The sequence below is a fragment of the Pseudovirgaria hyperparasitica genome (assembly GCF_010093815.1).
Source record: "Pseudovirgaria hyperparasitica strain CBS 121739 unplaced genomic scaffold EJ05scaffold_7, whole genome shotgun sequence".
NCBI lineage: Eukaryota > Fungi > Ascomycota > Dothideomycetes > Acrospermales > Acrospermaceae > Pseudovirgaria > Pseudovirgaria hyperparasitica.
Genome location: NW_022985555.1, coordinates 1,558,372 through 1,572,128, shown reverse-complemented (window position 1 = coordinate 1,572,128; position 13,757 = coordinate 1,558,372). Strand labels below are relative to the sequence as shown.

General features: G+C 49.4%; 5 protein-coding genes across 5 annotated transcripts; 2 read left to right on the top strand and 3 right to left on the bottom strand.

The window, feature by feature from the left end:
* Nucleotides 1–352: 352 nt before the first annotated feature.
* EJ05DRAFT_476129 (V-type ATPase) lies at nucleotides 353–1,480 on the bottom strand. The gene is made up of 6 exons (XM_033743957.1): nucleotides 1,423–1,480; nucleotides 1,336–1,374; nucleotides 1,251–1,284; nucleotides 1,190–1,198; nucleotides 1,043–1,143; nucleotides 353–991 (listed from the first exon to the last, which is right to left on the bottom strand). Exons 1-6 carry the CDS (start codon nucleotides 1,423–1,425, stop codon nucleotides 833–835), a joined length of 345 nt encoding a protein of 114 aa, XP_033601274.1. The 5' UTR covers nucleotides 1,426–1,480; the 3' UTR covers nucleotides 353–832.
* A 142-nt stretch (nucleotides 1,481–1,622) lies between these two features.
* On the top strand, nucleotides 1,623–1,944 carry EJ05DRAFT_500337 (uncharacterized protein; the record flags this gene model as incomplete). Its single annotated transcript, XM_033746980.1, has 2 exons — nucleotides 1,623–1,718; nucleotides 1,810–1,944. 2 exons carry the CDS (start codon nucleotides 1,623–1,625, stop codon nucleotides 1,942–1,944), a joined length of 231 nt encoding a protein of 76 aa, XP_033601273.1.
* Nucleotides 1,945–2,413: 469 nt separating this feature from the next.
* Nucleotides 2,414–5,135, bottom strand: EJ05DRAFT_476127 (uncharacterized protein). The gene is made up of 5 exons (XM_033743956.1): nucleotides 4,551–5,135; nucleotides 4,384–4,500; nucleotides 3,553–4,295; nucleotides 3,109–3,386; nucleotides 2,414–3,055 (listed from the first exon to the last, which is right to left on the bottom strand). The coding sequence occupies exons 1-5, from the start codon at nucleotides 4,789–4,791 to the stop codon at nucleotides 2,578–2,580; spliced, it is 1,857 nt and encodes a 618-aa protein (XP_033601272.1). The 5' UTR covers nucleotides 4,792–5,135; the 3' UTR covers nucleotides 2,414–2,577.
* A 178-nt stretch (nucleotides 5,136–5,313) lies between these two features.
* Nucleotides 5,314–7,793, bottom strand: EJ05DRAFT_531730 (UDP-glucose 4-epimerase; the record flags this gene model as incomplete). The annotated part of the gene is made up of 2 exons (XM_033749043.1): nucleotides 6,257–7,793; nucleotides 5,314–5,339 (listed from the first exon to the last, which is right to left on the bottom strand). The coding sequence occupies exons 1-2, from the start codon at nucleotides 7,575–7,577 to the stop codon at nucleotides 5,314–5,316; spliced, it is 1,347 nt and encodes a 448-aa protein (XP_033601271.1). The 5' UTR covers nucleotides 7,578–7,793.
* Nucleotides 7,794–8,186: 393 nt separating this feature from the next.
* On the top strand, nucleotides 8,187–9,853 carry EJ05DRAFT_510697 (uncharacterized protein). Its single transcript, XM_033748196.1, has 5 exons — nucleotides 8,187–8,510; nucleotides 8,561–8,664; nucleotides 8,738–8,789; nucleotides 8,875–9,175; nucleotides 9,300–9,853. Exons 2-5 carry the CDS (start codon nucleotides 8,588–8,590, stop codon nucleotides 9,623–9,625), a joined length of 756 nt encoding a protein of 251 aa, XP_033601270.1. The 5' UTR covers nucleotides 8,187–8,510; nucleotides 8,561–8,587; the 3' UTR covers nucleotides 9,626–9,853.
* Nucleotides 9,854–13,757: the final 3,904 nt, after the last annotated feature.

Below are 13,757 nucleotides of genomic sequence, written 5' to 3'. Positions count from 1 at the left end.
AAAAAAATTGGCCTACGGCACGCCTATAAATATATATAGAGACTATAGGACTATTACTAGAACTATTACTAGAACTATTACTTTATAGTTTTAAAGCTTCTTTAATACTACTACTATATAATTTCTAATAGAGGGTAGACTATCGTTTATAGGTAGGGTAATAGTTCTAGAATAGAATATAGGTATAGTATTACTCTCTACGTTTATCACGGTTTTACTAATAAGTATAGCTATATATACTACTATTACTAAGTTTATAAGGTTAGTTATCTTTTCTAGTACTAGACCCTAGTTATATATTATAAGTTTATTAACTCTATATTTTAGTAGAACCGAGAAATTCCCCCTATTCTTCTAGTAGCTATCTTATATAGAGTTACGTAATAGCGCGCGGCTAAGAGTAGGGCCCCCCTAAAATTTACCCGCCGCCTGGACCGTTACCTTGGCCCGAAGAATCTCTACTTCTCGCAGGCACTTGAGCCACATGAGTGGCGGGAAGAGGCGGCTCGTTCTCATTTATACCTGGGTGTACAGAGATGTACACCAAGTAGCCTTATTTTTGCCTCCTGTCACCAGAAGGCCATTCATTGTGTGGGTAATGGTTCAAATGCCGTAAAGTCCAGTTCTATATTGTACACCTGGGGAGCGACTGAGTGAGATAGGAATGCTGACGACAACTTGAGTACAAAGTGAGGTCTGGGTGACAAGCTTTACATCGCAGTGAGTGATCCTCAGAGTAAGAGATGCAATATCAACTGTGGTAGCTATTCCGAAGTAAACGAGTCTATTCTTTGATGAAGAGCGAACCTGATATGTCTCTGGTCATGAGCAATCATGAAGCAGGGGCTTCAGGTTGTGGTTCCGTCACGCATTTTAGTAGCTGGTCAACGACGCTCCCTCCGCTCTTTTTGCCAATCGCCTCGATCTCTTTCACTTTGCCATCGGTGTCCTTTTTAGCATCCTCCTCAGCCTTCTCGTTTCCGCTTGAGTGCTAAATTGATATCAGTCATGGCCTTTCCGCACGATGCTCTTGGTGCCCTACCTCCTTCTCGAACTTCTTGAACTCTTCTTCCTTCTGGTTCTTGTATTCATCTATCTCCTTCTGTGCTTCACTTCGTGCATCCTTGACCCGCTTTGTTCGGTCTGTATGTATTAACTAATTACCCTGGAGCGGCAATGGGCTACGTACACTCTCTGGCTGAGCAATATTAGCATTGAAACCGCACAGTGGCTTTATACAGTGTACGCACCTTTTTGGACTATCTTCTGCGCCTCTCGTTCGGCCTAGGAACACGTCAGTCTCTAACAGACAGCCTGCTGAGCGGAGCGTCTCACATCAAGTAGTGTTTGAATCCCGACAGACTGTTGAGCGGACTCGTAGAGCGTCAGCACATGCGTTCACTGGTTGGAAAACCATCGTACCATATTTGCTTGTTCGTGATATCTGGTCTCTTGCTAGAAAAACGCCGTTGTCGTTGACGTGGGCTCCAAGTGGATGTTCGTTGCGGCGGGTGCTCGCTGTAAGAGCTTGGCTATCAGATGGAAGGTCCAAGCTCCTAGCGACCACCGACTTGATGCCCTCAAGGTAGCAACATTTTTCCTACCAACAACAAGCACCGAAAATGTCAACCGCATCCAAAGTTACACTTGCTTTGACCTCTCTGAGCGCAATCGGGATAGTTGTGTTCGTTCACCAAGCTCAGACGAACGATAAAGCTGTACGTCTTTCGCATTTCAGTTATCACGTCCGAATATACTGCAATTCGACGCCGCACCCTTGGTCAATTAGGGTAACATTAACATGAACAGGCTATGCATGCAGGTGTCATCCGTGATCTAGAACAACAACGTCTGAAACGGGAGCGTACGGCCGATTTTGCCATGTCAAAGGCACTCGAAGAGGAATATCGCAAGATACAAAAGGTTCAAGATGGCGACGCATAAGCCCTGTGCCTCCAGTCGCTTAGATTACTATGTGCATATTGGAGCACTGCATAAGGTCTTGCCCTGAGGGTGAAACTGGCCGCGAGTGCGCTGTACTCCGAAATGAGAATGGGAATGGGCCACGCTGGAACCACTTAGAAGACCACTCTGAGGAGCGGCAGGAAGACAACACAATGGAAGGCCACGTGGGGCGCATTAGCCATGTAGTGGGACAATTGAGACACGAACTCCATATTCGCATGGCTTCATGAGGGGAGAATGCTTGCCTGACATGAAAGTACGCTGTATGGGCGTCAACAATTGGTGTGGGCGTTGTTACACACGCAGTCATTCGGGCAAAAAAGGGCTGTGCAAGACCAGACATCCGTACAGTAACCTTGCAGTCGAAATCCAGGCCATTGACTGTAAAGCGACTCCTCAATGTATATCACGGAATGAGCGCAGTTCAACATTGGATGTTATATACGCAAAGGCTGCTACAATACGACACATCTTCCTAGATAGTGATAACAGTATCTTGATCTATTCAAGGCAAATGTGATTGTAGATTCGGTATTATCTACTGAGTCGATGTTGATACCCATTGCTAGAAACTAACAACATCTTGAAAGTTAAAGCAATATTACACCAATATTACCTGCTGACAGTCTCATCTATCATATGCTGGAATTCGCCGTGCATGTTCTTCCAGGTATGCAAACTGATAGCTTTCTTCGAGGCAAACATCTCTTGAGCAACTCCCTTCACCTGACCAAGACAGGTACCAGCTATCGGCCATATTTCAGAGAGGTGTCGTAAGGCTCCTGTGTCTAGTCGAATCAGATCTTTGATAGGCAGATCTTCACCATCCGGTACTATGAAGGACCAGTACGAGAGGTGGACTACCGACGCCATGACGACAGCACAAGTGAAGAAAGGAGAACGTTTGTTCAGTGGTGAAGGCAGTTTCATCAAGTCGGATATGTCTTCGGCCGCCTTTATGGCCTTCACGGTGTGGACCTCCCGTGCTTGTGTCGTGCCCACAAACTCACCAGGAGTTACACATGTTTTAATATCGCCGACCGGGTCGACTTCGAGGGCGGAACGGGGACGGTGAAGCATTATGTTTGCGCTATCATGTGTCAGTGCTGGTGTAGTGAAGGCTAGGGGCTAGGGCTTGCTCACCAGGCAATAATCATCTGAGCCTGGAGGAGTACCTCATCCACAGTTTCACTTCTGGACATTACCTCTCGTTTAGAGCATGGAAGATTGAGCATCCATGCAGAAAGCGCAGTGTCAACTTGATTCACTACTTTGTCTGTTGCGCCGCTTGGATCGATCTGTAGTACAGAACCAAGGATCTTTGCTGCGTGAACCATGTAGGCGAAGGAAGAGAAGCATTTGTCGGTATTCGAAAAAATGTCAGACTCAAATGAGTCCACGGTATGGCCTGGAGGTATACGCTGGTATTACAGTCAGTATTGGTTCGCCTGGACATCCATAAAATCCAAGTCGCATGGCGTCTGGTATAGTGGCAGCTATCACATATAATCGAATTGACGGACACTTAGGAAAACGACAGACGTGTTGGGGGTATGGACAGATCCAGAGTGGAGAAAGTCTACTCACGCAAGAAGTAAACTCTTTCTCCTCGCATGGCAACGGCACATCCGTCTCGACGATTCGCAATCTGAAGTCTGATTTCTTGTTGATTCCAGCAAAGAATGCATCTAGAACGAAGAGTTGCCACCAGGTCCTCCTCCAACTCTCCTCGAGAACCCTGTCCCCATCACCTGCGCTTGTCGAAAATCGAGCGTAGTTCATCTCAATTTCTATCGCAATTGAGATCGCCATGTCCAGCGCCTCCAGTGCACGAGCCGGCTCATCGTTGGCATGCAAGCCTATTGCAAATAAAATAAGAGTTTGCACCGTGAAGCCATCACGAGGTGGATCTCCATTGGAGAACAACAGTCCTAGCTCGTTCTTGAGCTTTTCGCTCTCAGATGGAAACACGTAACGACAAGCAACGTATTGCATTGCTACCTCCAAGTGTTTCAGCCCATGTCTCTGTATGAGCTCGGCTGTCAGCTCCCGATGTGGTAAAATTGGATGAGCTGGAGCGAAGGTGTCGTAGTACTGCTTGATGGCCGGCCGCGATAAATGCTCATCCAAAGTGGCCTTGTGGTGGCAGAATGGAATGACTTGTTCCGAAGTTGAGGGAGATTCAGATGTTCTGAGGCCATTCACAGAGACAAGCTCCCTACCTGACAATGCTGTGATGCCCAGAAGAGTTGAGGAGGGTGAAGCCACAAGAGCATATTCGCTAGCTGCAGGCAGTTGCCTAGAGATCGAAGGATTCGGCGACACAAGACCTACATAAAGATAAAAGTCAGGGAACCTACGGCAATGCAGTGTAGACGACTGGGAGAACAGAGCGTTCCCTAGGCCTGCCCTACTCACCAGTGTTGTTCGGTTGATGTTGTAGCCTGGATCGCCGCGGGCCTTTCCAACCACGGCGAGATTTCACATATGAACATTCGGTTCCATCTGCTTTGCATCGAGAGCATCTGCTTCCACCTGGGAATAGATTAGATACATTATTTCTCTCACAATTCGGTCCTACATACCATCACATTTTAGATGGCGGCTTCGGCAAGAAACACAAGCCACTGATACGGAAGCCCTATTGGCCGCCGGTGGACTAGGGCCGCTATTCCTGGTCTTCGACGACTGCCCATCAGGTAGATATTGGTTTGCGAGCCCGTTGTTTGACAAAGAATCGTGCTCGTCATTGTTTCCATCCCAGGACCACGAAGCGGTAGAACTGAAGACGATCTCATCGTTCTGAGTGGAGAGGTCGGTGTCCATGGCACGGACGGTGGTCGGCACGACACATACAAGGCTTAGTACAGGGGGTATGCTTTGCAATGTTGAAAGGTTCTGGATTGACAGGAGACGGGAACCGATGGAGGTTTGGTGAGAATGAGATAAAAGCTTGTTGCAGTATAAGAAGAAAGACGCAGACGAGCGGTAAGGGAGGACAGAAGTTATTTGAAACAATTGTGCTACCACGTGAATGGATGGAGAATGGAAGCATTTGGCTCGACTTGCCCAAACCTCTGCCCAACCCTTTTTCCATTTCCATCATGTATCGGACATCTAGACTACATTTTAATTCCATTAAGTGCAGCTCGAAGTCTCGAACCGTAGGCCCGCCGAGTAATAGATCTTGCAGAAGGAATACCAAGCGTTTGGGTACGGAAAGTAGTGGATTATATTAGTAAATAATGACTAAGGTAGATTGAGTCACGGTTCTGTCATCCCCTCCACACGACCATCGGATCTTTGTGCCTGTATCACTACTGTCGTACATAGAAAGTCTTAAGTGTGCTATAATAGCTCGCCAGAAAAGCCAACTGACCGTGGGCCCAGCAGCTGTGTGGGTACACCACAATGTTCAGGACTATATCGCGGTCCTGAGTGGTAAGCCATATATGTCGTAGCTGGCACGCCATGTTCGACCATCTCAGATGAGACTTTGCGACATAGCTGTAGTTCAGGTTGAATTTCACAGTCTCGATACCCTCGCTTCGACTGATTCTTGCATACTCCTCTATAGGGTCGAGGAGTTTATCGTGAGCCTCAAATCTACACAACCTACCTCTCAGTAGCCTAGATAAGCGTTATACCCTACCAGGTGGTGTTCCAGCATCCAGAATCCAGCATCCAGAATCCAGCATCCAGAATCTCGCATCCGTACTGTCAGCCCACCCGTTCACTATAGCCGGGAGAATGGTCAATCGAAATGTTTGTGGAGTCTTCAAGCCTCCATAGCAGCGACTAGTAACGCCAGCTAGAATACAGGGGAAGCATGACCGCGCCTGACCGACGATAATGAACGCAATACCGAGACCTTTGATCGGGTATCCATCCAGGTCTGACGTGGTAGCAGACTGCTAACAGCGGATCTGATGCTGGTCTCGAACTTGTAAGGCAACGCACTTTCACGCTGATAAGAACAACGACAAGTGTGGAATTCTTTATTCCAGGGTTCTCATATGGAGGGCACGCTAGCCTAAATGTCTATTATGTCGTCTCTGTGTGAGAATCAAATCTCTAATACATCATTTGTTCAAAACAAGAGCGAAAGTTCCAGAATATTGCTGAACGCCCGCTAGAAATGCTCAATAATGCTAGTCCTTTTGATCGGCACTCAATGCATATGCTCGCAAGACAGAAAAGAAGAGATAGAAGATAGAAACACAAAGAAGAGATAAAGGTGATTATTTCATCGCGATGCCGGAATCCGTCCGTAGGATAACCGGCTTCTCACAACGACCCTTTGTGAAGTTCCAGACATCGACCGCACAGTCCGCAAGAGTCTTTTCGGCCTTCCAGCTGAGCTCACGCTCAGCTCTGTCAACTCGAGCAACACATGAGCCAACGTCACCCGCCCGGCGGCCAACTTCTTGCACGGGAATATGTCGACTGGATGCGTTCTCAAGGCTAGCAACAACCTCTCGGACGCTGTGGCCATGTCCTGTTCCCAGGTTGTAGGCTCTGTATGGTTCTTTCACTACACCATTCGCAGAAGCGGCCAATGCGGCGATGTGCCCTCGTGCGAGGTCTTGCACGTGGATGAAGTCCCGAACAGCAGTACCGTCTGAGGTCTCCCAGTCAGTTCCAAAGACGCTCAGAACGGGTCTCTGACCAGTAAGAACAGTTGCTACGACTGGAATCAAATTGGTTGGCTTTTGTCGTGGGTCTTCGCCCAGAAGCCCGGAGCTGTGACACCCAACAGGGTTGAAATATCGCAGAGCTGTGATTTTCCACGAAGGATCAGCTTTGGCAATATCTGCCAGGATTGCTTCGCACATATACTTGGACCGTCCGTAAGGCGAAGTCAACCCCATGGACCCGGGGCTTTGAGTCTGTTCGAAACCGGAGTCGTTGAGATAGGTTTCGGTATGCAAGACCATGTGCTCTTCCTTTAGCGGTACTCCCCTATTTGCGGCCTCGCCGTACACAGTTGCTGAAGAGGAAAAGACGAAGTTTTGGATACCGAACTCCTGTAGAAGAGCAAGGAAGTCAACCATGCCGCACACATTGTTCATGTAATACGCCAGGGGCTTCTGGATACTCTCCTCGACGGATTTGAAAGCTGCGAAGTGGATAACGCCAGTGATTCTTGACACCTGCTTCAATGTCTGCTCTCCGCTAGAGTTATCGGCTACCATATACGATCCATAACTCGAGAGAAGAGCACGCATTGTCGGAGCGCGGTAGTCGGAATTGTGAAATCTGAGTGCTGGCATTGGTAACCCGCAGGCCTTGAAGTGGACAGAAGCCAAATGTGAAACCCGGTCCAGTACATCGCGATATGAGTTGCTCAAGTCGTCGACTACGATGACGTTATAGTTGGCCTTGAGAAGCTCGAGGGTGGTATGGGATCCTATGTATCCAAGTCCTCCAACGACCAAAATATAATTCCGGTTATCAGTCTCGACATCGAGAGGGTCAGTGATCGCGTCGTCTTCATCAAAAATCACAGACCGTTGAGTATCTGGTGTGCCGACGTCTCCGTCACTGGAAATGGACAAAGAGGATAGCGATCGAGCCGGAGACGATGCACCGGACAAGGTGTAGGTAGCCATTAATAGGACGACCAGGAAATTCTTGAGGCTATCGGCCGTAGAGAATATGGCGAAAGGTATGGAAAAGACTGATATTGCTGGGACCCCGAGAGAATGCAAGGATTTACGGTTGCAAGATAGAGGTTGGAGGAACGATGTTCTGTATATGGGCTGATGTAGGCAAAGGTAGTGCGGATGAGGACAGGCTATATATATATATATATATATATATATATAACTAAAAAGTGTGATGTTGTACCAACGCACAGGCACCCGGACGGGAACAGGCACAGTGGCAGCGTCAGAGCGAGCATTCAATATTCTTGCCGCATCGCTCCGCAGCAAGAGTATTCACGGTTTGGATTCTGTCGTTCGCGCGGTAATAGCGTGCTTGCATCGGATGTTGCATGGACCATCAAGTAGGTAGGCGATGGAATGGAATTGTGGCAGGCTGTCAAAACAGTCCTGGCTGGACTGGAATTCGACCCTCTCCACCAGGGGGCTCGCAAGCATTCACTGACTAGAGCCCCCCTCCCCCCTAGTCACAGGTCACAGGCCGACTGGGCTATTATTCTTGTGGCTTTATTTACTTGGCATCTGCGCTTCACGTTCCGTTTGAATTAAAAAACAATTTGTAACTCGGAACCTCCATCCCAGAATAGTCTGGCAGAATAGCTGATCCGACAATCCTAGCTGCCTTCGAATCGACCCGGTTATAAGCTGAATATCAGCATCTAGATTCTGGATCAATCAACAGAGTTGCTACTTTTTACCTCGCGTTGAACGGTACCCGCTTGAAAGGTGGTCTATAGCACGTATTAGCCCCTTTCGTGCTGAACGATATCTTGAAACGGCGCACGCGCCCTCGCTTTAACTGGTCGGTCCCACTTCGGTCTAGTCCGACATCAATTATCCGGTCAGACTTTGCATTTCTTACTCGTACATCACTAGGTAGTAAGTGAGTGTCTATCACTGCCGCCAAAGACATCACTGACTTCGAATGGTTACTTTGCGGCCGGTCGCTGGTCATCATGGCGCCTCCTCCATCTGTTTTTGTTCCGCTATACATTTATCCCAACCCCGGAGCGTGGGACCAGTTGTACCAAGCGTATGGTTTCAATCTACCCTCCAGCTTCAGGCTATTGTTTGGGCGGATGACACTGACGATATATGGTACGCAGCGCCTGGCAGTATCCTGACCTGGATTTTACCGTGGTGGTCAACCCTCATTCCGTGAGTGCGGCACCCCCTCCCCCCTGTGTGTGTGGGCCGCGGCCCCAATGCACCTCTGTAATGTTACTTAAGTCAGCCAATCTAGGGTCCTGGCAGCAGCGCGCTACCAGACGCGAACTATACACGAGAGATTCCAAAGTTGAATGAGTTTGACAACGTTCGGACTCTAGGCTACGTCGCCACCGACTATGGAAGCAAAGCCCTGGATCTCACTCTGGCTGAGATTGCCATGTACGCCGCCTGGGCGGAGAAGAGTGCGAACATGACCATGGACGGCGTCTTTTTCGACGAGACACCTACTCACTACGATGCAAACGCCGATGCGTACATGCAAGCTGTCTCTACTGCCGTACAAGAGTCAGACGGCTTCGGAGAGAGTTTTGTTGGTCAGTCAATCTATTTCACAGGCTTCGTGGGTCAGCATGTACCACCAGCACGCTGTCGCATGTGCAGATTGAAAATGCGCGCTTGAGAATCGACTGCGTGGTTTGAGTGCTCACAAAGCAGCAGTGCACAATCCCGGCTATATTCCTGACCAGCGGTACATGGCATATGCAGATCTGACAGTCGTCTTTGAGCAAACCTATTCAGCCTGGATGGAGATGGGAATCTCGCATCAGCTTGATGATTTGAACTACAACAAGCGCAACCTGGTATCACTAGTCCACTCTTTGCCAGATATCACCGAAGAATCGCTAAAATGTTTGGCCGATCACTTGCAGCTACTGACAGGTCATGTTTTCTTGACATCCCTAGACTCAGCCTATTATCAAAGCTTCAGTCCGCAATTTGGAGAATATGTAGCCTTGCTGTCTAGCATTCGTGGTCTACGCTGAAACCGGGTATGCAAATGTTGTGTGGAGGTGATTAGCAAGTTCCTAGGAGGGCGTCCCTGTTTAGACAAAGAGTACCGATCTGAATAGATTACCCGGTTACCGACTGTGGCTTGGCTATTGTTTGAAGAGATTCCGTGACTCGCATAAACTCAATGTGAAAGCGACATCGAAGTCGAAAATGACGAGATGGTCAGCCTTTAGCCGACAAGAACACGACATGATGTACACACCCTGGAAATGTGAGATTTGGGACCTGGTTATTACTATGCACCTCTTGCAAAGTTTTCTCCACGGTCTTCCATATGACTGCCCGATGAAGCAAGAAATGGACTGCATTCTTCCGATAGCGGTTAGACGGACAAGACGATGCACCACATGGGTCTCGAGCCGAGGATAGAAACGGTACGGAAAGAAGGACGAAAGTGGTCGCCAAGAAGATTCGCCAGGTCAGTGTTTGATGGAAACCGCGAAAACATTCTTTACAAGGGTGAGCGATGCTCCCCACACAGGCTCGAACAGGGGCCACCCTGATGTTTCCGAGGGACGCGAGGCAAGGGGTAGAGAATGTAGGGGGAGGGGGGGGTGGTAGTAGAGCGGAGGGATGCAAGAAGGCCCTAATGCTGCGAGGGGAAGCATAGTTTGGCGCCCGTCAAAGCAATGAATCAGCCAGCGCCTCGCCAGCCATGATCAGCAACTCTAAATCGACTGCCCTGAGCCTAACACCAAAGCGACTAGACCACATTCTCACAAATAACATCCGTTCATGTGGTGGTGCCAGTGCCAGGCCCAGTGGTGCTCATAGTTGGTCATCATGCAGAGGAGTGGACCAGCGAGATAGAGAGAGAGAGAGAGACCCAGCAGCGCGCGACGCCCATGCAAACACACGCCATGGATGCACTCATTCATTCCACACCCACATCGAGATCCACACCAGATCGCAGCCCGATCTCTTCAACAAACACCACTAATACCAGGAATCTGCAACTTGCGCGTATTATGTTTCCAATATTGACTCCTTGCTGCGGTGTCACCCGCCCTCGGGATTCCAGCGCCGTCTTGGAACCTGGCCCTGCCCAAGGAACCCACCAGAAGTCAGCACGGGCGGATCTCGCTCGAGAATCCAGCAGGAGGGAAGCTTCGAAAGAAAGTATTGCATGCCTGTCCCTGCCGCTTGCAAGATTTCGCTGTGGACGAGAGTGAGCCCAAGTACAGGATATACAAACACCGCATCGGCGTTCCCCCAGAATCTCATCTAATTAGTAACCCGCTTGCCCAACTGTACATATGACATGCCATGCAAGCAAGCAAAATTTTTGCATACAAACCTTGGTACATACATGCATGATCGAGCATCCTTCCTGCCTTCCTTCCGTTCTTCTCCACGTTCGCCGTGTCTATCTGTCTGTCATCTGTCTGTCACTTGTCTACGTGTCTACCTGTCCCTCTATCCAACATCTGCCTTCCTCAAAGACATCCCCGACCCGATTAAATGCCGCCTCATCCATCCATTGATTCATCTAATCCCTCTTGCACATAGTAATCAGCCCCCTTCCCCTCGCCGTCGCTTCGATGAAATAGATACCTACACAAACATGCCCACGGACACCCTTGGCGTCAGCATACAGACCAACTCAGAGCGTGCTGCGGCGCTCGCTTGCCGTGCCGTGCCGTGTCGTGCGTGGAATTATATTGTCCGATACATACATACACACAGTACGTAGCATGTACCCGGGGGCGGTTTGAGTATTGAACGCGCACGCGATGTGATACTACAGGTTATTGTGTGCCACGCGGGCGTAGCATATACGAGGGCATACGCATCACAGCATCGTGGCACTGTTGGGAGGGAGGAGGGGGAAATGGGGCGGCGAATTGTGCCATGTGTTGATGATGAGTGTAAGCGATTGCGTGCTTCAACTCTCTCGGATCTGTGTTCTTCGCTCGTGTCTGTGGTGTGCGTGCGTTGCGGCTGTGGGCGTGGCATGGCATCATGGCATGAGTGTTGGTACGTTGTATGGCATGGCACAATGGCGTTGCTGAGATTTTGTCTTCGTTCGCATTGAAACGAGCCTTTACTTTATGCGTGCTTACCGTAGTACCCGACGTCGTGATAAATGGAGGGCCTGGTGAGCTGAAATGCGTGGATTGGGGGTGCCGGGGGCGGGAAAGGAGAACCGTGCTATGCAAGAGTATTGCTCGTGGGCGTGAGCTGCGATGCGATGCGAATGCCATGCAATGAGCTGTGACTCGAGTGAGAGAGACCGCCCCCGCCCCGGCGCAATGGACTGTATACATATGTATTTATGCATGCATTTTGGGATGAATACGAGAATGCACATAAGCGCAGCGTACCACACCGGAGAATATCATAATAGCCGGGAGATCTTATTGCTACGACATCACATCCATGCCATGCCAGGGGACCGGGGGGAAGCTAGAACAAGGTCGCCGAGGCTCAGCAGTTCTGCCTCAGGCTTAGCCAGATATGTATGTACACGTCAACGACGACGGCCTGCGGTCGAGTCGTGACTCAGTTGCATTTGCGATGCGCTTGTATTCCACAGGCGGAGCATTGAGGTCTTGCCATTATGAGCATGGCTTTCCCACGCCTCTTGGGTGCGCAAGCCATGTATTGTACTTCCGACGCCCTTATGCCCTGAGAAGCGAATATGCAAAATCCGATATTGACGGAATCGGTATCCGTAATGGCCTGATCAAGCTGTGGGCGGCACGGCAAGTACGTCAGCAGAAAACACGAGAATGTATCGTGTACGTTTGTGCTTGGGAGTACAGTCATTGTGCATGGCAACACCCTCATAATCAGATCGGTGCCGTGCGCCTGGCAGCTGGATCGTCAACCTATCGATAAGTCAACTTGGCCGGCGGCACAGCATCGCGGCTCTGCGCTGATCCAGAAATGGTACTCCTGCACGTTACAAGATCGGAACTGCAGCATTGGACACAACACGAAGCGAGATCCCATCAGGCTCGTCGCATGCAGGCCGTATCTCATATGCAAGCACATGCAAACCGTTCTTGTCAGATGTATCGTACTGAAGGTTAAAAAGGCAGACGATGCATTAATGCTATAGGTCCGTAGGGGGCGTTTCGCGCAGAACTAATTGACAAGTTGGCAGAAGTAGGTGGAAGCGGGATTGGTGGCTTTGCTATAATGCTGCGTGGCGCGCGCGACTATTGGCGCTTGCTTTGCCTACCTGCATAGATGTATGTCTGCATGTACTATTTGTATGCGCGCATGCATTGATGCATGTGAATATCGTGCTTTGGGTGTGTTGAACATTGGACGTCGCCGCTCGCAGCCCGCCGTGGCCTTCATTGTGTATGAATTGTAGGAAGAGTCAATCATATCTCGAACTCGCTCCGGCAGAGCATAACACAAAACACACGCAAAGCACGGGATATCTACGAAGTACATCGATCGCCAAATGAACCATTCATCTGCGTCTGTGTAATCTCCACAAGATAACAACAAAGTCAGGACTCCCAACTCACCGACAAGGAAAGATGAGAAGAGAAAACAAGGCCGAAATCCAACGCCCTACCACACGGCCAATTAATTCCCGCGGGAGCAAGTGTTCATGCTATTCATCCAGTCGAACCGTCAAGCGCAAAAAAAGAGAACTTCCTACCCTCTAGCTTGAAACTATATGCCTTAACCTCAGGCCGTCGAATGCTCGTTTGTTAGTTAAGTAATCATTTAGTGAGTCAATAGTGGGTTAGTTCAGGTACCGATTCTTAGCATGCACGCGAATTCCCCCTTTAAGAGGTACATGGTTCGTGCTCGGGTTCTCGTACTTGACGCTGTACGCGTCCGGCCTGTTGTGTGCTTCTGGTCTGTCGTAAATGTGGCTTAGGATACACAGACGGAGAATAAGTGTCATGGTGCTACTTTGTGGTGGGCAAGCGAGCTCTAGAAGGGGGGATGGTGATGGATCGGCCGAGCTGAACGGGTGGTGCGTCGTGTATGCGTGCAACGTTGATTAGCATGTTCTAAGATGGGATCATCGAGGACAGTGGTGTACGTATCATCCACAACCAGGCTGTGTTGTGCTCCTTGATGATCTCAACTTCAAATTTCGGTCGGATGTGAGTTCAGGTGGGGTTTGGGTTT